Source organism: Pelmatolapia mariae, linkage group LG15, assembly GCF_036321145.2.
Source record: "Pelmatolapia mariae isolate MD_Pm_ZW linkage group LG15, Pm_UMD_F_2, whole genome shotgun sequence".
Lineage (NCBI taxonomy): Eukaryota > Metazoa > Chordata > Actinopteri > Cichliformes > Cichlidae > Pelmatolapia > Pelmatolapia mariae.
Window position 1 is genome coordinate 17,356,183 of NC_086240.1, and position 27,461 is coordinate 17,383,643.

Genomic DNA, 27,461 nt, shown 5'->3' on the forward strand with positions numbered 1-27,461 from the left:
ATAAATAAATAAAAGAGCATCACGTGACCCCCCTTATTGAGCAAGCGTTATTTTTCTTTTGTTTTTTTTTTATAAGTTTTTCAAGTAGGTAGGCTTCAGGATTAGTTCTCTACACTTCCTGAGGTACATTAAACGCTCTTCTCTGCCCTTTGTTCTTTATTCTGTCAAGATCCTCTAGAAGTGCCCAAAGATACAGTTTAAAAATATTTCTTTCCTGTTATGTGTAGACATAACACTGGTTCATCTACTTGAATAATTCATAGGTCAGTGTTACAAACTTTGCAAAGACTTTCAGAAAGCCTGGAGACTATTGCTCAAGAGCACTTTAAAAATGATAAGAATGAAGGGTAACTCAAGACGTTCTCACTTTTGTAGTGAGACTTGTTTCTAGGATTGTACTTTGGTGCCTTCATCACGACTGGCATGTAACCAAACAAGTATGTCTATATAAAGTTCCATATGTGAACTTAATTGACCTATCAGACCAGTCTGCAATACTTTCAAATTAGAATAGTCTAATACAATATTTACAATTATATAATTATTGTTATATTATTATATTAAACTATGTGCATCCTTTGATTTAGTCAATATCAAAACTGAGCTGATAGTCTACAAAGCACAAAATAATCTAGGATTTTTCAGTTTTATAAATAGGGTGGCACAGTTTAGGAAAATATACTTTGGTCATGACTGTAAATATACTTCATTTTACTGTGTGGCAGATATAAATATACAATATCATTAACATTTGCCAAATAAGAATTTATAATGCACATCATTACATTTGAGAAGGAGACATTTCAAGGAAGTAAGCATAATTTGTTTTTCTTTCCTTTCTTTTCAGATTGGTTTCACTTATATCAGGTTAGCTTGTCTACGTTGACTTAGAAGAAAGTATTCAGTCACAAAACATACCCAGAACTGCTTTCACTGGCCACAATTGTAATAAACACAAGGTCTAAGCCACTGGTAATGACAATATCTAATGATAAAATGATTGTTTAAAAAGGCAAATAAACTCAGCACATTACAAAAAAAGAGAAAACTAACCAGTTTGTGATTATTTGGGCATATTATGTAAATCTAGATATACACACACAATTAAAAAAGAGAATTAAATAACTGCATATTTGAAATCCTTTATTGTTATGCAAATAAACATACCACAAGTCTGAAAAACACGAAACAAAATCATGCTTTGTTAAATAAAGGAAAATAAACTGGATAGATAAAGGTCTGTAGTGAAATATTGGCATTTCTAACTCTGTAGAACATGTCATATCAACTTTACTGAATTCAGGTTTATTTATATTTATAGAGTCAAATAATAGGTATGGAAAGGTAAAGACCCCGCAATAATGTTTTTGTCATTTAATAGATAAAATAAAGTAAGTGACAGGCTTAAATTGCTAACCTGTCTGAATGAAAATAACCTGAATTATAACATTTTATATCAACTAATAATTCTTTTATTAAAGGTAATTCTCTAGCACAGCTAAGCCCATACGGTAATATATACTTAATATAATCATTTCCAGCAAAGCATCACATTGAACACTTCGTAGAAAATGATTCTTTTGCAGTATAAAGTTTAACAACTCACTCTTAAAACAAATTAGACCCAAGATTCACCGCATTATCTTTACACAGAAATCTGAGCCTCCTGTAAGGCTGCAGGAGCCACATCTCTTCATCTGACAGCAGCCACCATCTCAGCTACACTTGCTCATCACATATTGGACATGAAGATGATTTTTAAATGGGAAGAAAAGCAACTTTATTTGCCCTTTGATGAATAATCCCCATCAGAATTGAAAAATATCCAACACCTTGTTGTTAGTTGTTCCCACAAACACCCAGCCTGTGATATTTTGGTGTAGCTGTAGGGAAAAATTGAACACCATCAATGCAAGTCCATGTTCTGCTGCTGCTGCTGGAGGGAAAGCTTTGGTATCCACAGATAAATATAAATGAACTCAGGAATTGTCGGTCAGGATGTGCTCGAAGCCTTCGCTCTCCCTCACCAGCGCTCTCTCCAGGATGACGCGGCCCTCCTTGTACCGCTGGCTCTCCTCTGTGGCGAATTCGTACATCCAACCGAGTTTGCTGTTGCAGTTCTTGCAGCTGACATCACGCACCATGTGCCTCCCCGTCAGCATGACTCTGTCCTGCACCTCGCTGTGCTGCAGATTCACAACCTGGAGAACACCAACTGCATGTCACTGTCATTGTACCGGCTAATTGCTTTTCAACAGTGAAAACATTTACAAAAACAGCTTACTTATGAAGCTTTTTAGTTTATGACTGATTTTGACAGCGTAATTGTAAAATCAAGTCAGTGACTGAACTTCTTTGGGGGTGGATCTAGAGCTGCTTAATTATGGCAAAATTCAGTTCTATTAATCAATACTGAGATCATAATTATTCAACATGATTTATTCCAGGTAACTGGTTTCAATAAATTAAAAAATATTAAAGGAGTGAAATTGGACTTTTATAGCAAAGCAAATATGAAAGAAAGGGATGAGCTGAAAGACAAAGTGAGAAAAATTTTGAAAAACAACACAGTGATCATTTCATCTTGATTATAGTGTTTTGTTTGGAAGCCAGAATTGTAACTGAAACTAAAGCTTGAATAATTGCACGAACTTTAAATCTCAAAGATAATCAACAAAGATTGATCCAATAACAGCAATTTTGGTTTGAAACTGTTATATGTATTTTGGGTTTTACCTTCATGCAAAACATTTCTCAAAGAAAATCATCTGGACTATAATATTTATAAGTTTTGTTCACTCAAGCATAAAATATGTGTTTTTTGTTAATGGAAATAACATGAAAATGCCTTCTGTTAAGTAATGTACCACAGACTCTGTGCCTTAGCTAATCGCAAACCAATCGTGCCTGCTTACATAGAGCTTTTCTACCCTAACACAGGACTCAAAGCACATTTTACTACAAGCCACATTCACCCATTTATATACAATTTCATACAGTGCTTTGTTCTAACTGTAACAAACACAACCAGTCCAATGCATGAATCAGCAGCAATTAGGACAGGATAACATGCACACTGGACGACCTGGGTTTGAACCTTCTGGCTGGTGGATGACCATCTACCTCCTGAGTAGGGATGGGTACCGGTGTCCGGTGCCATGATGGCACCGGTTCTGACATAAACGGTAGTAACCAGACCGAAAAGCAGCGCACATTTCGGTGCTTTATTTCGGTGCTTTTTTTTCCTGAGCCAATTCTAGCCAATCATTTTACGTTTCCGAGGATAGTAGGCGGGGCCAGGTACGTACGTTCTTTTAGAGCAGAGCTGCAGATTAAAAATGCCCAAGACGAAGCGGTCAAAAGTCTGGCTGTACTTCGCAGCAAAAGATGCAAACTCAGCAGCCTGCAACAAGTACTTTAAGCTGATACTGTGATACTGTCAAAGGAGGTAACTCCTCGAATCTGATGAAACACCTGGCGACGCATAGCGTTTTTTTTTAAGCCGAGAAATGCGCCGTGTTTGATAGCTTGCTGCAAGACCTCACGCCGTGTACATCTACTGCGGGTGTGGTGCCTGTTATCGGACCCGGAGTTAGCAACATCCCCCAAGAACCCGAAGAGTAGAGTCCTGGCCCCTAGCCCTGCAAGTGTAGCAGAAATGATGACGATGATGATGGCAGCAGCAGCCGTTCTTCTCTGCGTGAGTAGCTTAATGTTGTTCGTGTGTAATTCACGTTGAGTAGGCTAACCACGTTATTACATTAATGCATGTAAGGTAAACTAGCAAACACCGTCATAGTTACATGCGGCTGTCTTCTTGTTTGATGGCAGATACTCCCTTCACCAAAAAGACTAAAATGACTAAAGAAAAAGTGGGAAACAGTTAAATATGAGAGATTTTTGGACAAAGTTTGTCTTTTTTCCATTGTTTAAGCACTGCTTCCAGCCAAGAGTGATACCATATATGCCCTATAGCTGCAGAAAAGGCTAACATTGTTATCTTTTTACAAAAAACAGCTGAACATGAGAGGTTTTTGTACCAATTTTGTGTTCTCCATTCTTTAAGCACCGGTTTGAGCACCGTTTAAGCACCGGCACCGTTTCAAAAGTACCGGTTTGGCACCGGTATCGGATAAAACCTAAACGATACCCATCCCTACTCCTGAGTCACAGCCACCCTCATTTAGGGGCTTAAGGGATCCAAAAGGAAGGAAACAAATATGGTGACTTTAAAGTTTCCTAATTTCAGTTAACCGCTATGTACTTTGACAGACTTTAACTCTTCTAATACTTCTTAATATGAAAGTAATTATTTACATAGCTGCATTAAATATACTAAACAATCACCCTATTGTTTAAGTTAAAGTATTTTAACTAAATAACATCAATGTTGTCCATCACGCGAGAAACTGATGTACCTTGTTGAAGAGGAAAGCCCGGCCAGTGGCTCCGGTGAAGCGGGTGGAGATGAGCTCCGCTCGGTTGGTCAGGATGGTGTCACAGTTGGCACAAGAGAAGAGGCGAGTCCCACCGATGTGGTCCAAGAAGATACGCCCCATTTTGAAGCTCAGCCTTCATAGTAAAGAAAACAGCCCTGTTGGAGTATGCCTCTCACATCTTTCTTTAGATCGCTCTCACACATACAGTGGGTTTTAAAGTGATGAACAGTGTGAGACTCTTTGATTTTCTTTTCAAGTTTAATGTGCAAGAAACTGACAAAAAATGAAAGCCATGTCTCAAATTGGCCACAAATAACAGAAAATGTTTTTACTGTCTGAATGAACACTATCCTTTCAAATAAAAAAAATAATTGAAATACTAACATCACAAAGAGATAAATCAGAGGGGTTTAAATATAAAAAGAAATCTTTATGTGCAACAAAACTACCTTTTTGTTGGAGTTGCCAGATACATTTCAATTTGGTACTTTTATACATTAACAGCTGAGTCATTCCATCTGAAATCACAGTGGGCCTTTTGCTCACCCACCTCAGATTTATCGAAAAATGTCATAGTCCAATGATTGGACAGAGATAATGATTGCTGTGAAATATACGCGTCATATAGAAAAAAAAACAGGGGAACCCACCCATTTTCATCCTTCTTTTCCCCCCAAATTAAATCTGAGGCCATGTTTGAACATGAATATCTCATACAACAACAACTGGTTTTCCATAAAGTTTATCGTATCACACTGTTATGATAGTACTTATTGTAAAAGAAACGGTGGGGTTTCTGTTTTTAACGGGACCCCTTAAAGGCATCATCAGGCCGAGAGCTATGCCAATAACAAGGTTAGGAACATATACAAACTACGTTTCAACATCGACATCGTAAATTATCAAAAAGGATAGTTTTTATTATAAACAAATAATTCAACTGAAGCTGACTTATGCCAAAAACCTTCTCGGAAAACTGTGTGAAACGGTAATGCCAAAGTCACCCAAACAATAGCTAAATAAGGATAACCTCAATAGGCCAAAGAAAACCGTTACGTGTGCTCCAAATTTCTCACCTCGTTGCGTTAGCTGAAGAAAACTCAAAAAACGACGGACGTTTCCCTTGTTTTTAGTCGCTGGGTCGTCTTTATATTCGAGTATTTTCACGTTTCCTCTATTGTTATTGTCGTCAAACTCAGCACAGAGGACAGCGTTTGATGCAATTTCTGTTTTTTTACCCAAGCTACCAAGAATGATATGACAGCTTCCGTTCAGGGGCTTAAAAATAAATCCGAATCGAAACTTTATTTTTTAATACTGAAACATTTGTGTAAATAATATTTAATTATAAATGTTAGTGCCCTGAAAAATGTCTTAATTGGAACAGTAGTCATAAACCTACTTTTTTTCAGCATCTTCTAAAAATAAAGGCTCTTATTTTGAAGTCCCGGTCTCTCCAACGTTTTCCATACTATTTAGTAGCTTGACGCAGCTCCTACCTTTGACCACTAGGGAGCAGCACGTCATACCAAAATGGAAACCATTTACCAGACCCACATGACTGGATGTTGTGGTAATTTCGTTCCTGCCAATTGAAGCATAAAACCACCAGTTCATTGCTAGATAGATTACCTTCTTTGATTTTTTTTTTGATACATGAAGTACAACTACCCTGAAACTGTACAGAAAGTGTCCTTTGTAGTAAATTTATCCTTTGTAAGATGTACTTTTCATGTTTTCTTCATTTTACAGTAAAGGTAAATATGTCAACGAAGGTTGAATCGTGTGCTTGTGAGCAAAAATTGCAGACCGGTTTATTTTAGTCAAAGTTACTGAATTTCAAATTTTTCATTGTGCTAATCTTGCAGTAAACAGTCAGTTTACCTTACATCCAAGATTAACCAATGGGATTTAACTAGGAATGTGTCCGACATTCAAAATAGAACCACATTCTTTCATTCTGTAGCCTCATTCTCTTTCCATGGCACTTTATATCTCTTCGTCAGACTTTCGTCAGCCCCCTAAAACCCGTTTCCTATGTTATAGTGAGTCAAGCCAGTTTTCCAGAATAACACGTGTAGCTCTTTATCCCCTGAGAGGACTCGTTGCATCTGCTGTCACATTAGACTAATGTGCGCTGAACAGCCAGAAAAAACAATCAGGAACATTGGACTGATTGTCAATCATTCCACTTAGTGTCATATGTGAAGGCAGTCATTTCTCCATGCATTGTCTTTTTTCCTTGTTATCTATTTTTGCCACTCTCTTGTTTTGCCACTAATCAGGGATTTCAGGGGTTTTATTGTGACTTTTATGAAAACTATTCCAATACTTCCCCGTATTCATGGGTTTTTCAGTAGATTTAGTACTTTAGTGCAATCTGCCAGTTTACTTTTCTCATTTCAGTGCCTGATACAAATGCTCCGAAACTTTGTGCATTACTTCTGAAGTTGCTTCTTTTCTCCGACAAGTCCAATCTCCCCAGTCTTTAAATCTAAATTTAGGTCTTTAAATTTAACAGCCTCATTTTGTTTTGCTTTCTCTCTATTACAAAATACAAATAGATCTAATGCATTTTATCTTCTGATACAGTGGTGAAACAAATATAAATAAATAAAGTCATAGTACTATTACTAAAGTTTTAGCATCAAATTATACTTTAAATACACTGTCTGAGAGACTGGTGAGTGACTCCCTGACAACCCCAATTATTGTGACCTCCAACAGCCAATAATAAACTCATGTTTTTAATTTGGTGGTGGTTGGTGTTGAGGAATAAACATTTTTCCCTATTGATTGGTGGTTGCTAGGAGTTCACTAGTTGGTTTCTTTATATGTACTCTGACAAAAGTCAACAACAGGTGCTCTATTGGCTTGAGATCTGGTGACAGTGAATCCCATTTGTGACATGGTGCATTAACCTGCAGCAACAATCCCCAACAATACTCAGGCAGGCTTAAACATTTAAACAACGTTCAGCTGGTACTAAGGATCCTAAAGTGTCTCAAGAAAATATCCCCCACGCCATTACAGCAACCAGAACAGTTAATATAAGCAGGGTGGATCCACGCTTTCATTTAATTAATATCAAATTCTGACCCTACCATCTGAATTTCACAGCAGAAACTGAGACTCAGACTATCAGATAAGACAATGCTTTTTTCAATCTTCTGCTGTCCAATTTTGGTAAACCTGTGTGAACTATAGCCTCAATTCTGTCTGCTTAGTTAAGACGAGCTGCATCCAGTGTGGTCTTCTGCTGCTAGAGCTCACCTGCTTTAAGGTTGGATGCGTTGTGCATTCAAGATGCTCTTTTGCATACCTTGGCAGTAACGAGCGGTTATTTCAGTTGCTGTTGTTTTTCTATCAGCTTGAAGCAGTCTAAACATTCTTCTCTGACCTCTCGGTCTAAGGAGCTTAGAAAGAAAAGCATCTGGACTTCTTTAAGTTTCCTTGAAGATGTTTCTCCTCTCATCCAAGAAGCTTCTTCAGTTCTAAGAGCAAATGGTGGAGAATCCCAGTATTTAAGCCCTATCTGCCAGTTTAATTTTCTCATTTCAGTGCCTGATGCAAAGGCTCCGAAACTTTGTGCATTACTTCTGAAGTTGCTTCCTTTCTATCTGGGACTGTCCACCAATTGCTCTTAGAACTGAAGAAGCTTTTTGGGTGAGAGGGGAAACATCTTCAAGGAAACTTAAAGAAGTCCAGATGCTTTTCTTTCCAAGCTCCTCAGACGACGATGACCTGGATGACTGAGAACCTTCACAGACATATTCTCTGACCTCTCCTTTCTGCCACTTTGCCATAGGTGCAACACATAGAGATAGGCAACCATTCACACTCACACCTACAGCCAACAAAGATTCATTAGTTAACCTAACAAGCATGTCTTTGAAAGCACACAGGTATACTCCACACAGAAAAGTGAATTCAAACCCATTACTTTCTTGCTGTGATATGACAATACCAACCATTTAGTCACCCAATTCACTATTGTGTATCACTTCTGAAATTGTAGCTGGAGCTGATTTTAATTACTTACATACTCCTGGGTAGCTTTATTTGTAATAAGCCCACAATATTTTTTTTATATTAGATTATAATTATTATAATTAACATTTGGCTTGGTTTGTTAATAGCCTTGTAATCAAAGAAGAGTACAGGTGAAAGTGGAAGTATATGCTGGCAGTCTAGAAACGTAATGACATTAATATCACTCTTTATTTCAGGAAAGGTTCATTTTGAGCTTATCAGTGTCATTATATCATCATATGTCATATATCATCTTCAAGCTGTGTCCTTTGAACAAATAGGATAGTCCCTTCCCTGCATGAGGATTTATGACAGCTATAATTAACTGACTAAGTATAACTGATAATAACAGAGAAAGACAGCTTACTGTAAGCTGAGAAAGCAGGAAGGAAAGAAAGCCACACAGAAGATAAATGAAAACAACATTAAAAAATAGGATGCTTCAGCAGCTGCTTCTGATCTCACTGCTGGGTCTCACGTGGACATCAGGTCTCCACTATTAATATAGCTCGATCTAATGCTCATGTTTCATGTTTTTTATGATGCTGTTTTGTTTCAATTTGACAAGTTATAAATATACATTTTAAAAAGGTTCTGCATGAAATGTAGGAATTATGTATGATTTACCTAAAGAAAATTTTGCAGAAGTCAGGTGTGGAAGGACATTGCACTGAAATATATTAAAATAAGCTATTTTTAACTCAGTCTGTTAGTACTAGCATTACTACTTGTACTATTTATTTGCTTATTTTGGAGGTTTAGTTTAAATTATTGGATTTTGATGTATATTTGCTGCTATAGTTATTTATATAGTTACTATAGTTATTAAAAAAATAATTTAAGTAAAATTAAAATTTTCAGTATATGACTGTCCAGTTGGTAAGAGAAGAGTGATAGCAATACAGGAAGAAGATGTTTGTGTTTGTTGTGCTCCTCTTTTCCAACCTAGAGTGGACTTGAGCCAAGTCTGCAATTGAATAAATAGTAATACTTTTGCCAGAAATGCTCCTCAGGGCCGTGAACTTCTGTACTTTGAAGCATTTTTATCATTTGTTATCTCTTCATGTTTTCTAGCAGTCGGACTGCCGTGCTCTCAGATGATCCCTTCGCAGGAGCCTCCTTCAACTGGTAAATTAGACAATCATATGGTTTTATGAACAGCCTTCGAGGAGAAAAAAGCTCTACAGCTGACACTATAATACTGATCTTTATGATAAACTATATGGACAAACTTATTGGAGCACACCTTATGTTTTGAATTCAGGTGTTGCCACAGGTATATGAAATTAAACACAAGCATTTGTGAAACAAGGGGTCATAGTACTGTAAGAGGATGCCAGGGCTGCATGTGTCAGTTTGTGATACTTCTTCCCTCTCAGATATTCCAAGATCAACTGTAAGCAGTATTATTGCAAACTGGAAGTGTTTAGGAAGCACGGCAACTCAGCCATGAAGTGTCTGACCATGCAAAGGTACAGAGCAGGGTCGGTGAGTGCTGAGGTACATAGTGCATAAAGCTCTGCTGACTCATTACTGTAGTCCTAAACATCCTCTTGCATTAACAACAACAACACAAAAACTGCACTGGGAGATCGATGAGCAGCTCTTGTAGGTGTAATGATTAAGTCTGAGTAGAGTGTTTAGCATGATTACTAGATTTGATAGTTTTAGTAAACTTTCCTGTTATCACAGTTTTGAATCCAGCATCTTTATGTCAAAATGAACTTTTTAAAACTTTTACTGAGATTAAAATAAATAAAACAACTTCCCACCACCTATTGCTGCACACACTAATGTAACACCATCATTTAGCCTTCATACTTTTACCCACATTTGGTAACTAGGCTAATTTTTATCAGCTGTAGTTCATCATTATATTTTTGCAATTTTTTCAGTTAATGTTGTTAGGCCCTCAGATGTGGGTCTGCTTTCCACCATTGGACTTCACATGCACAGGTGAGCACAGTTTACTGTTCAGCTGTGATAGCGCAGTGAAAACCTACACAAATTTTGAAATTCACACTTTTCTACAGCACTGAGCTGTCCTCAATTGTATCAAGACTTAGAGGTAAGTCTATATCTTTAACAGCTTCTGACATTATATGTTTACCTAATAAAGTCGCTGTAGTTTTTCTGGGCTTCCCGTGGGACATAATGTGAGAGCTTCAATGTGTTCAAGTATCTCTGGGATAGTATAAAAGTAACCAAATGGCTTGATCCAAGCTTTACCCTCACTAGAATTACAGCACCTTACTAAATACACTCATGTCACGAGGCTGATAATTTTTTCCTGTTATACCACAGTGCTTTATCTATACAGCACTGATATGGACACAACGTGATAGTTACTGTTACAAAAACACTGATGTCATGTTTACGTCAACCTGGCAGGGCAGATTAATTTTTATGATTAATCTGCAGTCAGAAAGCTTAAACCTAAACTAGTTTTAACAGCCACACAGAATAAAACACAAAGATACTGTACTGTGCTCGAAGGTGAGCAGTAAACTCTTGCGTTTAAGAGATTTAGGATAGTAAATATTGGCTTCTTTTTCAATCTTTCTACTCTTGGGCCTGTATGATATTTTAATACATAGATATTATCTAATATGCCCATCTAAGGCACATAGTTCTAGCTGTGAGCACAGATTTTTTTGGCCCACATGTTGTTCAAACCTTCTGTTTGTGAGAGGCAGCCAATCAGAAAGTAAGCTGGCTTAAAGGCAGAAGAGCTTAAAAAGCTGTTTCAGAGGGCTGCTGTAGTTCAGTTCAATTTAATACAATTGAATTTATCTAGCACTAACACACAGCCACTTCAAAGTGGGCTACTGCACTAAGGCCCAGTACAGGAGAAACAATTCTGCTTTTAGAGCTTATTTCGAACTATGAATCATGCAAAGCTACCCTAGATGAGTTCAAGATTGAAAATAGGTTAAAAATGAGTGCTAATGTTAAACTTGTGTTACCTTCTCTCAATCAGAGCTGATGGTTCTGTTCAATCCTGAACTGATTAGTCACCTCTCAGAGGAAACAAACCTTTACGCCCCTCAGCTTCTACAACACAGGTACAATGTGTACTTTTTGGCTCATGAGGAAAAGCTATGATTGCATATGGTGGCTTAACTCCTTCATGTTATTTTATTTTTGTAGCACTCTGGTGGATCAGGCAAAGGAAGTGTCCCTCTATCTACAGAACAGTCAGGTATATTCTTGCATTTTCCAACCTTAAGAATAAAATTAGATTTTATGCTTTCCATGGTGAATCAAGAAGATATAGCTTATTTGGAAATGAGGGAAATATTAAATATTCACAATAAAAGTATTCTCAGAAAAAAAAATATAATTCAGTATCTGTTAAAAAAACACACACCAGAAAACAAAATATATTCTCTCATTATTGATTTAATTATTAAAAATGGGAAATTTTGCAGAACTATATGTTTGAACAGGTGTTATCTTAACCTGCTGTGCCCTGAGAAAAATATCTAAAGATCATACTTGTCATACTACTGACTAAACATGTACCGGTGGATGGTGTTTCTTACAGGTTCAAATTAAAATTATTTGAAGTAAAAGTTAAAAAGTAACCAGCAGTGGTGACTTCCCCCCCCCAACAGGCTCCCAATGTGAATCGGGACTGGAAGTTGGTGCTTCTCTTTGTTCAGCTGGATCAGCTTTGTGCCTGTGAGGACCAGCAGGTAAACAGTGAAAGACCTTACTGAGGATCCTTAATCTTTAGGAGCTCAATGCCCAGAGCCCAAATCACTTATTATTCATGTTTTATAGACTTTGTTGCCTTAATACTGTAGTTACAGAGCCCAAGCTGGCAATTCTTATCAGTTTCAGACTAGCACTATCCCAACTTTCCTTCAGATAAAATTTGTTCTGTAGATATGTTGTCACTGTTGCTATTGCAAAGGTTGCCTTCTATATCGTTTTTTGGCTACTTAGCATTTCCTATAATTTGATTCACATAACACATTAAAGTATTAGCTGACAACCAAACAAACAAGTGACTGTACTGGTGACTCTCTTGTTGAAAAAAAAGTAGCATTAAAGTCACTAAGAGTTCATGGAGTCTGTTGTGTTTGTACTGCAGGTCTCATCAATTATCGAGGCAGTAATCAAAGAGGTGGATAAGGCTCTGCAGTTGCTGCATTCTCGGGTATGTTTCATATTATACGCAGGAAGCGATTTTACCTACAATGTGTTCGTAAAATTTGCAAAATTTTATTAACTTCACTGTGCTGCAGCTCAACCGGACCATTGTCAGTGTTGCATTATGGGATGGAGAGCATGACACTATGCAGAGCAAGTAAGTTCACTTTTTCTTCCCTGACCTTTAGAGAATGACATCGAAACAGATGGCTTGCATGTGTTGAAGATGTAAAAGGATTTAAGATCTTTTTTTCCCAGGAAAATAAATTAATTAGATGACATGATGATAAGTCAGTGTGGCAATACAAAATGTCACTGCTGTCAAGTTAGAGAATGTTATGTTCTTAACCCGTTTACTTGTTTCCTTTAATAGTTTTATTTTCATGTTTTAATTATTCACTGTTGGGGTAGTTTGTTTTCCTTTAAACAGGAGGATACATATTAAGTTTTAATGAGTAAATGTGTTTCACTGACAGATCTTGCCAGTGTTTGGAAACAAACAGTGAAGGGGAGCTCAGGCTCCTGAGAGCCGTGTTGACTCAGTCTCTGCAGGTTTGTCCTTATTTCATGTTCAAATAGTGTTTGGATATGCTTGAGGATATAGCTAACCTCTTGCTGATAAATGTTGTTCCTAAACTCCCTTTTTCCAGGAATCTTTGGATGAGCTGTTGGTACAGAAACACCGGTACAGTGACAGAAAAGACTTCACTGTTACCCTTCAGGATACACCTTTCATCAGAGACCCATCATTTATTGCTGTGAGTTAAATTCAGATCATATCATCCTTTTATTCTCCTATAAATCCTTTCAATTGCACCATTTTGCAAACCCAAATCTTTATTAGTGCCTTAGTCACACCACTCTTGAGTTTTGGATTGCTTGGGTAATCTCCTGATTTCGGTGTCTCTACTTTGTGCTAAATTCCAAGTAACCCATGAGTGCATCATTACTTGAGCTACTTGTATAACAAACCAAAGCAGATAAGTTTTTATCTTATCATCACCCCCAACCGGTCATGACAGAAGGCTGCTACTCCCTGAGCCTGAGGTTCTATTGGAGGTTTCTTCCTGTTAAAAGGGAGTTTTTCATTCCCACTGTCACCAAGGGGGTCTTTATTATTATTGGGGTTTTCTCTCTTCTCTTACTTTAGGGTCGTTACCTTGCAATACAAAGCACATTGAGGTGAGTGTTTTTGTGATTTGGTGCTATGTAAATAAAACTGAATTAAACTGAAAATAAATCTTCAGCATTATTTACTTTATGATGTACACCTCTGTTTTTCTAACTCAATGTGTTAACATGTCTGTTTTGGAAAAGGCCTTTTGGGAAGAAACTTTGGAAGATTACAGTGGACCAACTATGTTGGCCAGAGTTCCAGATAATGAGTTGGGCTGTGTATGGGCTGCAGTTTACTGTGATCATTTCTGTCATCAAAAAATTGCTAGAGCCTATCCTGACACATTTTTATCGGGCAAAACAAAACCCGGACATTTTTATTGTGATTGAAGAAATTCACCCAACCTTTCAATTTAAAAGGCTTGAGAAAGCAAATATTTATTAAACAGTGACCTATTTAACTTTTCTTCATCCATTTTGTTGCAACAGCAGTTGATCAAATTGAACATAAAGTCAACTTCCTTTTCTAACAGTTTTTTTTGCTCATGGATGTGTATCTGTGAGGAGCACTTTAACATTAGCTTCTGAATATACAAGCCCCACCCACCTTCTCTTTAGACCTTCTGTTTATGAAGGGAAGCCAATCAGAAAGGTTAAAGGGATGTGATAGGGAGCTAAAACAGTTAGTGTAGTAAAACTAAAGGGCTTCAAGAAGGCCCATCAGGATGATATTAAATTGAGTGTTGTAGTCTATTTGTATGCATTATATAAAAGCTACTTTCAGGTGCTCCCTACGTCACAAGGGATCACCACAGCAGGTAGCTTGCACAGTGGTTTAGCAGGTGTTTTTATGCAGGATACTCTTCCTAATTCAGTCCCATAGGGATTTGTGTCTCATCCCAGCATTTGTGAAAATCAACTCCCAAAGAGTACAAAGACTTTGTCTTCTTGGTAGATGATATTAAATGTCTGTGTTTATCTTCCTGAACTGAACTGAAGATATTTTTTATGCACTGTACAATATCTGTCTTTCTTGCTTTTAACAGAGAGGGAAGCATCTCACTGAGTCTGAAGCATTACAGCACAAAGATAAGCTGTTGGTGCAGATGTGGACAAACCTGGTGAGGCTTGGGACTCTCAAAGTCAATTGCACTGGCACTTTCACACCCAGTTACTCTTCTCAGTATCCCAGACATGAAAACAATGAGCCTTCTGTCTCTTAGCTGCAGGCCACAGTTGCCCAATATAAAACAGAGGACAATGGTAAGATCTTCACATTGCCATGTCCAAGCGAGGTGAGTAATTTTACAGAAAACCCACTTATATATATGGTAATCAGATTAGACACACTGTATTTACAGATGATGATTCTGTGCAGCATATTCCTCCTCCTTAGTTATCTGTCTCCCTCCCTTAGGAACGACCCTACCTGAGGACAGAGGGAAACTCTCCGTCATATCACCACAGCAATATCTCTCCTCTCCTGGAGCCTGTGAGTATTGTCTAGCGTTTGGCCAGCTTTGCATGCTTTCTGTCAATTTCTGATTGTGCTCTGTGTGACTGCTCAGTTTACAGGGACAGAAATGCCCTGTGAGGACTTAAGTCCCTCACCTACCACACCCACTTCAGGTAAGATGAGGTTAAAGGTTTTTCTTGAGCACTTGGGTGACCTTAAATTAGCAAAAAAGTAATACAGATTGTATCCAAGATCTGGCTTTTTATATCACATATTGAAGGTTATTCATTTATTCCCCACATTAGCACGTGGGACTAAAAACTACAAAGTAATACCTCTGACACTGTACAAACTTCAAGTCACAATCTAAGATGCTTTATGACGGAGCTTTGTTTTTGTTGTTTTTGTGATATGTCTTGGTTTCCTCAGTCTGTAAAATGTAAAGTGTGTTCTTTAAATCTGCCCTTTCAAATCATCCTAATAGTACCTCCCAGTACATTGATACTGTTATACAATATTTGTAGGAAGTTTAATTTTATATACTTTTGTATTTATGTGTATTGTAAATACAATATTATTGTATACTTGTCTTATTCATTTTATTTATTATTCGGACCATTTCTTCTGTTTTTTGCAGTCCACGAACTCAGGCCTGGAGACGTCAAAATTATTGCTGCTGTTGGCGATTCGTTGACAGTGAGTCATTCTTATCACCTTCTCATTATTTAGAATTGAATAGGTTGATACTAAAACTTTTTAAAACCTGCTGTTTTTCAGGCAGGCAATGGCATTGCATCCAGGCCATCTGATATCCTGGATGTCTTGCGTCAATACAGAGGTTTATCCTGGAGGTGAGTCAGGACTCTTCAGGTATCCCATAATGTTGCAGCGAAATACTAATATTAAACTTCCTGGGCTAGTGTGTCACTTCATTCATGTATTTAACTTCATGTTTATTTCCCAGCATTGGTGGAGATGAAAACCTGACTAGCGTCACCACTCTGCCCAGTGAGTCATTTAGATAACCAAACACTTTGTTTAAATAACATTACGTGTGAATTTTTTTTTTTTATCCTTGATTGTTATTACTATTCATTGTTGTTCATTATTATTGTTATTACAGACATCTTGAAATATTTCAGCCAAAACCTGACGGGCTACTCTGTTGGCACGGGCCAGCAGGACACACCTCAAGCATTCCTTAACCAGGCTGTGGCAGGAGCAAAAAGCCAGTGAGTCCTTTTTGAAATCTTAGCACAAATACCTGCCCGTGCTGTAAGAGATTTGTTACAGGTGATACATGAGTGATCAGCTTGTAGAATATGTTTTTCTATACTAAATGAGTACAGCTGTTGTTTTTGCTGTTTAAAAGTTTTGTTGATGTTAATGGTTCAACTCTGATAAAATGACTCTTTAACCATCAGAGAACTGTCTTTTACTGTGTTTTTAGTGGTGTACCAACCCAAGTGCGTGCTCTGGTGGAAAGAATGAAGAATGAGTCTGTATGTTTAAAGATATTTGATCTTTAACAATATTTTTACTTACCAACTCATCAATAGATAGGAAATAATGTTGCTAAGATCACCATCTATCTATCTATCTATCTATCTATCTATCTATCTATCTATCTATCTATCTATCTATCTATCTATCTATCTATCTATCTATCTATCTATCTATCTATCTATCTATCTATCTATCCTCACATTTGTACATGTTGCAGAGGATCAACTTTGAATCAGACTGGAAGGTGATCACCTTTTTCATTGGAGGAAATGACCTGTGTGAGCACTGCTACAACTCTGTAAGTACTGGCATGTAGTAAGAACTCATAGCATAGGTCATTTTTAAGGAGCCAAAACGGTCACCAAACCCAAACCTGAAAATGTTATATCTTGGTTTGCAGCTACGTTACTCTACAGAAAATTATGTTCGCAATGTCCGAGAAAGCCTGGATTATCTTCACAAGGAGGTAAAATCATCAGGCAGGCTGTCACATTTATACATGCAGTATGTATGCTGGTCCTGGTCAGTGTTAGCATTAGCATTAACTCAGCTAATGTCTGATAGGTGCCTCGGGCTCTGGTGAACTTAGTAGAACCTCTGCAGATAACACAACTAAGAGAAATGCACAAAGATCCCTCACTTGAATGCCCAACCTGGCTGGTGAAGTGAGTATCACTTTTTGTATTCTGAGATATATAAAAAAATATGTAGGTAATGCATTGCTCAGTTGCTCTTTTTATCGTCCACAGTTATCATTTCATAAATAATCTTAAACTGTTGTGTAACCCCTTGTTATCTCTCCAGGATTATGTGTCCTTGCGTTATTTTGCCAAAGTCCAACTCTGAGGCTCTTCAAATGTTGGAAGACCTCAACAGAAGCTATCAGGTAGAAAAGTCCAGAAAAAGGAAATCTTATTAAAAAAGGAGCCCTAAAGTCAGTCCCCATTGATCGTCATTGTTTTCTCTATTTTTCAGCGAGTGCTACATGAACTCGTGGAGTCCGGCCGGTATGACACTCGCTCAGACTTCACTGTGGTTATCCAGCCTTTTTTCAGAGACATCATTTTCCCCAGGCTGACGGTCAGTAATAAAGCACAGAGCACAGGATTTACAGGTGTTTATCCACAGTTCACCTTATCCAGTATGTAACAACATGGCCCCTGCAGCAGTACACAAGGATTTTGTCGTTATTCCACTATAAAACCACTGAATTAATGGCTTCCACAGAGTCTGTTCAAGCAATTCTGTAAATTATTCTGCAAAGCATAAGGTCTAATTTTAATTACGTTAAATCATCAACAAAAGATGTGAAATTTTAAATACTAGCTAACAAGAGAAAGGACTATTGAATTTCTGTAGAATGAAATTCTTGTGAGAAATTGTTTGATATTTTGGTAAATATACTTGTGATTGATTGATTGATTGATTGATTGATGCTATTCCAAAGTTAAAAATCCACTTCTAAAGGTCAGTCTATTCTGTCTGGTTTCAATGGTTTAATTTAATCTGTATAATGATTGAAATATTTGTAGGAAGGCTGTGTGCCGTGTCTTTATGTGATCTTTATGTTAAACTAAGCAACTGCTGGATGTAGCTCCATATTTACTGGATGAGACTGGACTCACTCTTTCTGAGAAAAGCTAACAAACCTCTTATGCTGCTATATAACTTAGCTTAGCATTCATTGCATCATTTTAGAGTGGAGTGCTCCTTGAAACAGTTCAGATTGTGTATTTTAAAAGTATATTTCTCAAAATGACAAATTACTCCCTTAACATTTAAGGTCAATGTTAAATCCTAAGTTCTTACAAAAACAGCTTTATTGACATTTTTTTAAAAAGAAAATACTGCAGCTTCTTTCTTTTAATTTGTTTTGTTTTGTTTTTGTATTTTGAAAGATCTACTGGTCCTGATCAGATATCTACACAGTAGTTATATTCTGACCGATGCAAGTAGTCCAAAAATCCTAACATTTACATACTTATTGTGCATTTTTCTCAGGATGGCCGCCCTGATCGCTCTTTTTTTAGTGCTGACTGCTTCCACGTCAGCCAGAAGGCCCAGACCATGATGGCTCGCTCCCTTTGGAACAACATGGTAAATATATGGCAAACAAAAGGGACTCCTTTTGTAAAACACTTATTCTGACCCGTATATATTTTTGCTATTTGATACTTTTATTACTACAAAAGCTACATAATATGACATGACTATTTGATTCTGACTGAATATGTGTTTGTCAAGCACCGATTAAGACGTAGTTGTCAAACTTCAGCTATTTCATGTGCTTCTAATTGTGCCACATATCAGCAAGGATTTTTTTCTTTCTTTTGACATCTCTGCCTGTGCCACTGAAGAGCCTCAGTGGGATCAGCCATCACAAACAGCAGCACTTACCTTCTTTCGTAAACAAAAAGAGGCTGTTACAGTATTTTGCACACATGCCATTTTGCTGTTGACTGCATTATTAATGACTGTTGGGGATGTTGTTCTGCTTCATGAAAATATTAATAAGTGGGTCACTGCATGGAAAACAACAGTGTTTCACCCCCCACCCAGAATCAGAACATTATATAATAACTGTATTATATCTAATGGAACTAGTACTATGGAAATTTTCTGAATTACAGGCTTTCAAAGTACTTAGTGGTGGGTAAAAACCACTATGTGCTCCCTCAACAATGCCATTATAGCTACTGATGCTATGTGTAAAAGGCAGGAACATGAACTGATAAAACTACATTACTAGTATGAGTAGCTGAGCTTATAAAGAATAATATATATTTTCTGTACCCTTGAGACATAAGGATATAAGAATTTATACCAACTAACAAAACTGTATCTGTTAGACATAATCTTGACTATTTAACAGATTGTTAAACTTCCACTGATTTATTGGTACTGAACATTATCCTAACATGATTATAAACACTATAAAGCTTATTTGTTCTAATCATTATGCTTAACATGCTGTGTGCACAAATCACTTTTTTTTTTTTTACTCTCAAAGTTGGAGCCACTGGGCAACAAGACTTCTTTACAGGACTTTTCTGTATCCACTGGCCTGAAATGCCCAAGTAAGGTAGGAGAAAAGTCAACATGTCTTTGTAAATCCTCGTTGGAAAAATTGCTATTCAAACTTAGCTTAGATTACAAATGTTGTGGTGTGTGGCATTTCTTTGTCTAGACTCTAGCCTCTATAGATATACATCTCTTTGTTATCACTATACATCACATTTAATTTAAGTTCTTTTTATCCCCAGACTTCACCTTATATTCGGACCTACAACAACAGCAATTACATCTATTCCAGTCCCTCCCCAACACCTCAGCCTAATACAGTGAGTATCTAACTTCCAGGTTTTTAAGGTCTTTATCCAAAAAAGAAAACCAGCAACTTCTATCACGAATAAAATATTTTGTTGTTTAAGAGCCAAAGACCTGAATGGGCCATTAAAATTAGCAACCTACCTATTACCAACCTACTAAGTGTCAATCAGAGCTTTTGAACCACCCATCTTCTGTCATTTATCTGGGTTAAAGTTACTAGGACAGAAGTCTAAGCAGAGGTGTCCAGACCTCTCTCCCCCTAGCTACCTCGTCTACCTCATTCAGGTGTTAGCTGTTCCCAAGAGACATTATCTCTCCTGTGTGTTCTGGTTCTCCCCTGGGGCCTTCTCCTGGCAGGACATACCCAAAACCACTCACCTTGGAGACTTAAAGGAGGCATGGTCAGGTGCCTGAATTAACTCATATGCCTCCTTTCGATGTGTAGTGGTGTGGACTGAAATAGTAGTAGGCTGTGCGCTGAGCTCTTTTTGAATGACTGAGCTCCTCACCCTGGAAGATCATTTCGACTGCTTGACCTAAAGCTCATCTTTTGGTCAACATACAAAGCTTGTGATAGTCATAAATGCCAGGGCTTGTCTCAAAGCACACATTCAAATTACACACAACATTAAAGCTATAAGATTGTTTAAACCCTACTAAACAGACTCCCTTTTTTTAGGGTTTGGACTTTTTTGAAGGAGTCATGCACCGGAGTCTGTTGGGTCTTAGAGGAAGCTCAGAACTGCTTAATACTTATCTAAATAACTAAAATAGATGCCAGTAATGAGCAGCCCGAGGGCTTATGATGATTTGTCTTGTGCCAGGGACTTGGGTTAGACATGTGGATATTTTGGAATTGCTTCCCAGTACGCTCCTTGTTTTTAATTATTTCTATAATTCAGCTAGTATCTCTTATTATTGTTACGCATTTTTGTTGTGTATGTGTATTCCCCTTATTTACAAATGCTTGCTTCAAGGCCAAATAAAGCTGTGATTCTCCAGATCTTAGCCCCAATGATAGAAAACCACTAAAATCTAATTAATGTCTGCTTATTTTCTTTGGGTAAGCATTAGATAAAAACCAGTGCAATGCTTGGACAGACTTTCCATTTTTAGAGGTTAAAAGACACAAATATTGTTTTTAAGAAATGTTATTGTACTGATGCTTCATGGAAGCTAAATGTTCTGATTAATGAGGACTGATTAAAGTATTTTTGGTATTTGCAATTCTTTCAGAACTGGGGAAGTGACTTTTTCTGTGTAAATATTGCACCATCTGACACTGTGCCAACTTCAGGTAAGATGGACACCCACATACACACACACAAGACGTGTCCACTATCATCCACTTAATGCAATCCCAATTTCAAAAAGCTGGATAGATTTTGGAACCAGGGAACTTAAAAGCCACTTTAAGCTAAAGTACCAAACTTTGCAAGAACTAAAACTATGATAACCTATAAGACTAAACTAAAATTCAATTTTATTCAGTTTTATTTATATAGTTTCAAATCACCATAACAGTTGCCTTAAGGTGCTTTATATTGTATTGTAAAGACCCAACAATAACAGACCCACTTTGACCAAGTACTTGGGAACAATGAGAAGAAAAACTCCCTTTTTACTTGAAGAAACCTCCAGAAGAACCAGGCTCAGGGAGGGGCAGCCATTGCCGTGACCGGTTGGGGGTGAGGGGAGGAAGACAGGACAAAAGACACACTTTGGAAAAGATGCAAAGCTTAATAATAACTAATGATTAAATGCAGCGTAGTGTATAAACACACAGTGAGTGAAAAGGGTGAGCGAAGAAGGAACACTTAGTGCATCACAGGATAGCAGCCCAGGTCTATTGCAGCGTAACAAAGGGAGGATTCTGGATTATCTGATTCAGCCCTAACTATGTTTTATCAACATGGAAAGTTTTAAGCCTAATCGTGAAGGCAGAGAAAGCCGAAGGCTCTGGCTCCCATTCCACTTTTAAATATTCTCTGAACCACTAGTAACCCATGTTACTTCACTTCACTCTCAGACGTATCACAACAGATACTGCTAAAATGTAAGACATAAATGTGCCGCTCCATCAACACACACACAGAGAAAGGAGGAGAGAAACTCCCAACAATCCCCTCTGAGCAAGCACAAGGCGACAGTGGTTAGGAAAAACTCCCTTTAAAGGAAGAAACCTATTGCAGAACCAGGCTCAGCGAGGGTTATCTGCCTTGATTAGTTGGGGGGTGAGGGTGAGAAAAGGAAAGAAAAAGGATGAAGAAGGGAGGGGAGAAAGAAAAAATGGAGAGTGATGGAGAGGTGGAAGGAGAGGGGGGAGGTAGAGGGGTGAGGAGAAAGAAAAGCGGTGGAGGAAGATGAGGCTACGCCTTCTCATGATCAAGTGAGGAAGCAGGAGGGTCCCTCCTCCAGAAGAAACAGAAGCATTTCTTCTTTTTTGCCTTCTTTTTCAGGCACTGTTCCTGGAGCTCTTTTTTCTGTAGGATGAGGGTTTTCAGTTCTTCCATTGTTACTGCCATTTCCTCCTCAAGTTTCTTGCATTTTTTCTCCAGTTCTTCTAATTTTACTTGTTTTTCTTCAAGCTTTTCTTTCAGAGAAAGGAGATTTTGCCTCCTGTATTAGCTTTGCCTCGTACATGTCTGTATTCCTCTGTTGTACTTTGTTGTACGTGTCTTCTAAGTCGTGATTTCTGCTCTGGATTTCTTGAAGCGTACACTGCAGGTCATTATGTGTTTTTTCCAGTTCTTGCTCTTGAACCTGCATTTCATTGTTTTTGCACTTCAAGTTCTTATTAAGTTTTTCAAGCTCTGTGTTTCTCCTGAGCATGTCATTGTTCTTGCACTCCAAGTTGTTATTAAGTTCCTTGAGCTCTGTGTTCTTTCTCAGCATTTCATCTATCCTATGCTGCATGCCTGAGCATTGTTTTTTCAGTTTTTCCTTTTCTCCTTCTAGTAGATATAAATTCCTGCTTTATATCTACATTTATTTACAAAACAAATGACCTTTCTATACCTTGTTCATCTGAGAAATGTGCTTTGAACATAGATATTTTATACTAGTGAATTGAACCGAATGCCTGCTATTGACGACATAATAAAACATCCATCGGTAAAAAGTAATTAATAGTAGTTTTTGAGAAGAGTACTTTGTATTTTTACTCAAGTATTTTTTAAAACCAGTACTTTTACTTGTAATTGAGTACAATTTAACCAATGTAACAGTACTTGTACTTAAGTACAAATTTTGAGTACCCTTTCCACCTCTGGTAGTCCACAAGCTGAGGCCAGCAGACATTAAGGTGGCGGCAGCACTAGGAGACTCTGTGACAGTAAGTGCAATAACATAATTATTCCCCCTTTTTAAGCAGAAAAACAAACTTTCTGCATCTTTAAACTGCAGTGTGGTATATTTGTTTTCATAGACAGGCACTGGTGCTAAAGCAGAGAACATATTTGAGCTCAATACAAAGTATAAAGGAGTATCATGGAGGTATGATATTTTCTCATTATACAGGATGCTGACTGTTATAAACCAATGTACTGCTGATTGGCGTTTTTCATGTATATCTTAAAGCATTGGAGGTGATGATACTCTGGACACAGTCACAACACTACCAAGTGAGTTTATGCCACTCGTTGGGCAAAAACCAGTTACTTTATGGGACTGAAATAGCTGTTTCTACAACATGGATTCATGGGGTATTTAAAGTCTTTAGATGATTCTTTCTGTTATACGTATGTCTAATAATCTCTGATTTACTGTTAAAAATGTCCAGAAATATAAAGCCTGAAAAGAATGGTTACAGGAATTTGACTTTTTAAAACAATTTCTGATTTGCTGTTAAAGATTTTGATTTGAAATTGTAATACAACTTAATAATAAAGATTACATGATAGCAAACGACATCCAAGTTAAATGGTTACCCCACTGTGTACAAAGAGAACGCCACTCTTGCATATTCTCATTTTTCATTTATTTGTATTTCCTCAGACATCTTAAGGAAGTTCAACCCCTCTCTGAAAGGCTTTTCCAAAGGTCAGGGGTTATTGCAGAAACACTTCAACATGGCTGAACCTGGAGTTAAGGCATCGTATGTACACCTCAGTGAAACAAACCTTTCACCAACCCTCTGTCATTTCTGTAACGTCTTAACGGTCTGTGTATTCACTTGTTCACAGAGATATCCCATCACAAGTCCAAGCTCTCATCAAGGCCATGAGAGAAGATACGGTACATGAAAACAGAGTTCGATTTAAAAATGAGTTACATTTAGCAATTTGTTTGTTTTTGATAATCTGTTTTGGTACATGTGTCCCACAGGAGGTGAATTTTGAAAACGACTGGAAACTTGTGACAATATTTATAGGAGGCAATGACCTCTGCAGTTACTGCTTTGATCAAGTAAGTGTTCCCCAAAATTACTGCATTGTACACAAACAACAATTCACTATGGAACAATAACACAACATGTGCTTGACCTCTGTAGAATAATCTATCGCCCAAGAACTACAGCCATAATCTTAAGATCAGCTTGGATATGCTTTACAAAGAGGTAGGTTATATTCAAAATAGTGAACTATACTGTTGTCATGAGTTTAACTAAGTTGCATTTCTCTCCATGTATCTTTAGGTACCGAGGTTGTTGGTTAATGTCGTGGAGATCATGCAGATAAATCTGTTGAAATCAGTTACGAGGGACACTCTGGGCTGTTCACTAATCCAGAGGTTGGTTTTGTAGTGCGTGTCTTTTCTGACCTTTTCATAGAATGAAACAGTGATTTTATATATGTCCTGTAAATCACCTTTTCAGATGTGAACAAATAAATGTTCCTTTGTTTTAGAGATGAGATTGTTCGGAGATGATGTTTGCGTCGACTGTATCATATCGACTGTATTACCATATTTCAATTGGTCAGCTGATAATGTTATTCCTTCTAAGGACAATAAAACACAATAATAAAAGGTGTTTTTTTTTCAGGACCAGCTGTCCCTGTGTTATCAACCCATCAGAAAACTCTCCAGAGCTTGAGGAGATGAAACGAATCAATCACGAGTACCAGGTAGGTAAGCAGTTTGTTTTAAAATCCTTTCAATAACTCTTTATTTAAAAAAAAAATTCCTTTCTGTTATATTTCTTTAGGCTGAGCTCCAGTATCTTGTATCTGGAGATCTCTATGATGGAAAAGAAGACTTTGCTGTTGTACTTCAGCCATTTTTACGTAATTCCTTCATCCCTAAAATTGGAGTGAGTAACTGAGAAACAAACCAAACACAAATTATCAAATGCACCCATATTGGTACTTTTTTCATTTTTTTCACCAGGAGGGTGAGCCAGATACAAGTTTCTTCTCTGTAGACTGTTTCCACATCAGTGAGCGAGCACATGCTGAGATGGCCATTGGTCTGTGGAATAACATGGTGAGCTGCGGGAAATAATGAACCAAACTGAAGCAGGGTGGTAAACTCTATGCAAACTTTTAACTCAGTAAAAAGTTTTAACTTCATGCAAACTTTTCTTTTGGCTTGCCATTTTAAAGATTTCATCTCTTTTTTTCTTTCTTACAGTTAGAGCCTATAGGGAGAAAGCAGGCCTACAACAACTTCACATATGACCGCTCCAAAATTCACTGTCCCTCTGAGGTATTTAGGAAGATTTTAGAGAAATTCTACTAATCATGTTGCTACAACTATTTAATAATTAGTTGATTTAATTCCACTTACAATCTATGATTTCAAAAAGAGTTTTTTTATTTTAAAAAATACCTAAAGTATCAAAAAAATAAAAAAAAAATAAAAATATATGTACATATAAATATAGGGGCCACACCTGTCAGCTAAGAACAGGAAACTGAGGCTACAACTTCCACTGATCCACCAAAACTGGACAACTTGGTGTAAACAGCATGATAGCTATGTCCATTTTTTTAAAATAACAACAGTATAATCATCTTCTGATGGCTGTTTCCAGCAGGACAGTGTGCCATGTAACAAAGCTCAAATAATCTCAAGTTGTTTTTTTTTTTACCATGATAATGAGTTTACTGTACTCAAACGCCTCCAGTCAGCAGATTTTAATCCTGAAGAACACCTTGGGGATGTGGTGTAATGAGAGATTTTTTAACATGGCTGTGCAGTCGACAAATCTGCAGCAACTGCGTGACGCTATCATGTCAATACGGGCATGTCAATATGAATAAGAGAAAATATTTCATAATATGTCACACGATTTTAAAAATGTAGTAGATTATTCAACAATGTCATCCAAAATTAGGTTTTGTTGCCAATGTTTCTCCTAAGCTCAGAAATTCTTACATATAGACAGCTCTTGAGTTTTTAACCTTTTTATCTTTCCAATAGGCCAGTCCGTTTATCTTCACCAAGATCAACAGTCTCCCAAGTCCATCAGGAACCACACCTACTCCATTTACAGACTCCACCCACAGTTGCAGCCCTGCGCTCAACTGTCCCTCCTCCACCCCTGTGTGGGTGCCTGTCCTTGTGGGATTTGTAGGTTTAGTGGTGGGTTTTGCTGCCTGTTGGATAATTCTGTCCCTTGGTCATCATCGCAAAAGCAAGGCAGAGAGAAAAGAGCTTGAAATGAAAGGAACAGCTTTTTAATGTTGTCTAAAATCGTGTCAGGAATCAAATCAGTGAGCTGAAATCTGCACAAGACTTCATGATGGAATTTAGGTTTGAAGCCATCTCTCAAATATTTAATTTTACTATTAAAATGTTCTTTAAAAGTGCTAGCAGGTGTGTGAAATATTTGCAATTACTTTGTATTGCACAGAAATTTTGAACTATTCATAATTAAATGTATGAATCCTGACAGTTTGTACATTTCACTCTCATCATACCCATTTTTATTTATTGATGAAATAAAAATGCTTCAGTATTTGAGTGCAGTTTGATTCATTTGTTTAAAACAGAGTTGAATTTAATGTTTTTAAATCTTCTAGCAGTTTTTCTGTCCAACAAGTGAAGCATTAACTTTGTATAAATATGCAAATATTCTCTAGAGAAGAAATCCCACTGGCTGTGGTGATCCCTCTAACCTTTTCATAGCACCCCGCAGCAATTTGACATTTGTGGTTTGGATTTATATATCGAAGTTGCTCAGCTTATCAGTATTTTCATACTGTTATTCATTATCATGCTACTCTCAGGGTGAATTGGAGTAACTTTGAAGATCACTCATTTCTGGCTGCATAACGGAAAGCGCTCAATTGGGCAAATTAAGAACATGTAATGTGACTCCCACCTTACCCATTAATGTCAATAAGCAAATGTTGCACACATGCAAAACTAAGAAGGTGAACTGGAACATATTGATAATGTATAGTATGTCTATATCACATAGATAAACATTATTTATTGGATTTGTTTATGGAAATATAGATCACATCTTTTTCTTTTCT

At 37.3% G+C, this 27,461-nt stretch overlaps 2 protein-coding genes across 2 annotated transcripts; one reads left to right on the forward strand and one right to left on the reverse strand.

Moving 5' to 3' along the window:
- Positions 1-1,133: 1,133 nt before the first annotated feature.
- On the reverse strand, positions 1,134-5,677 carry LOC134642815 (protein yippee-like 5). Its single transcript, XM_063494788.1, has 3 exons — positions 5,516-5,677; positions 4,419-4,572; positions 1,134-2,201 (listed from the first exon to the last, which is right to left on the reverse strand). The coding sequence occupies exons 2-3, from the start codon at positions 4,557-4,559 to the stop codon at positions 1,980-1,982; spliced, it is 363 nt and encodes a 120-aa protein (XP_063350858.1). The 5' UTR covers positions 4,560-4,572; positions 5,516-5,677; the 3' UTR covers positions 1,134-1,979.
- A 3,231-nt stretch (positions 5,678-8,908) lies between these two features.
- On the forward strand, positions 8,909-26,661 carry plb1 (phospholipase B1). Its single transcript, XM_063494653.1, has 42 exons — positions 8,909-8,960; positions 9,549-9,599; positions 10,367-10,427; positions 10,505-10,539; positions 11,452-11,536; positions 11,622-11,673; positions 12,089-12,169; positions 12,571-12,636; positions 12,725-12,786; positions 13,106-13,181; positions 13,280-13,387; positions 14,792-14,866; positions 14,969-15,040; positions 15,163-15,237; positions 15,314-15,374; positions 15,839-15,897; positions 15,979-16,052; positions 16,166-16,209; positions 16,325-16,433; positions 16,652-16,703; positions 16,925-17,005; positions 17,108-17,173; positions 17,272-17,372; positions 17,512-17,593; positions 17,683-17,787; positions 18,709-18,804; positions 19,718-19,789; positions 19,971-20,048; positions 21,274-21,334; positions 23,313-23,371; positions 23,465-23,532; positions 23,617-23,660; positions 24,034-24,133; positions 24,222-24,273; positions 24,364-24,444; positions 24,530-24,595; positions 24,674-24,768; positions 25,022-25,103; positions 25,184-25,288; positions 25,366-25,461; positions 25,609-25,683; positions 26,401-26,661. Exons 1-42 carry the CDS (start codon positions 8,909-8,911, stop codon positions 26,659-26,661), a joined length of 3,276 nt encoding a protein of 1,091 aa, XP_063350723.1.
- The last annotated feature ends 800 nt before the right edge of the window (positions 26,662-27,461 follow it).

Excerpts from the sequence above, each read along its gene's own strand:
- plb1 (XM_063494653.1), top strand. The coding sequence starts at position 8,909 with ATGCTTCAGCAGCTGCTTCTGATCTCACTGCTGGGTCTCACGTGGACA. Across the intron at positions 18,805-19,717 it reads GCTCCCTTTGGAACAACATG|TTGGAGCCACTGGGCAACAA; the intron begins GTAAATATATGG and ends TTACTCTCAAAG. Across the intron at positions 24,596-24,673 it reads TGGATATGCTTTACAAAGAG|GTACCGAGGTTGTTGGTTAA; the intron begins GTAGGTTATATT and ends ATGTATCTTTAG.
- LOC134642815 (XM_063494788.1), bottom strand. The coding sequence starts at position 4,559 with ATGGGGCGTATCTTCTTGGACCACATCGGTGGGACTCGCCTCTTCTCT. Across the intron at positions 2,202-4,418 it reads GGGCTTTCCTCTTCAACAAG|GTTGTGAATCTGCAGCACAG; the intron begins GTACATCAGTTT and ends GGTGTTCTCCAG.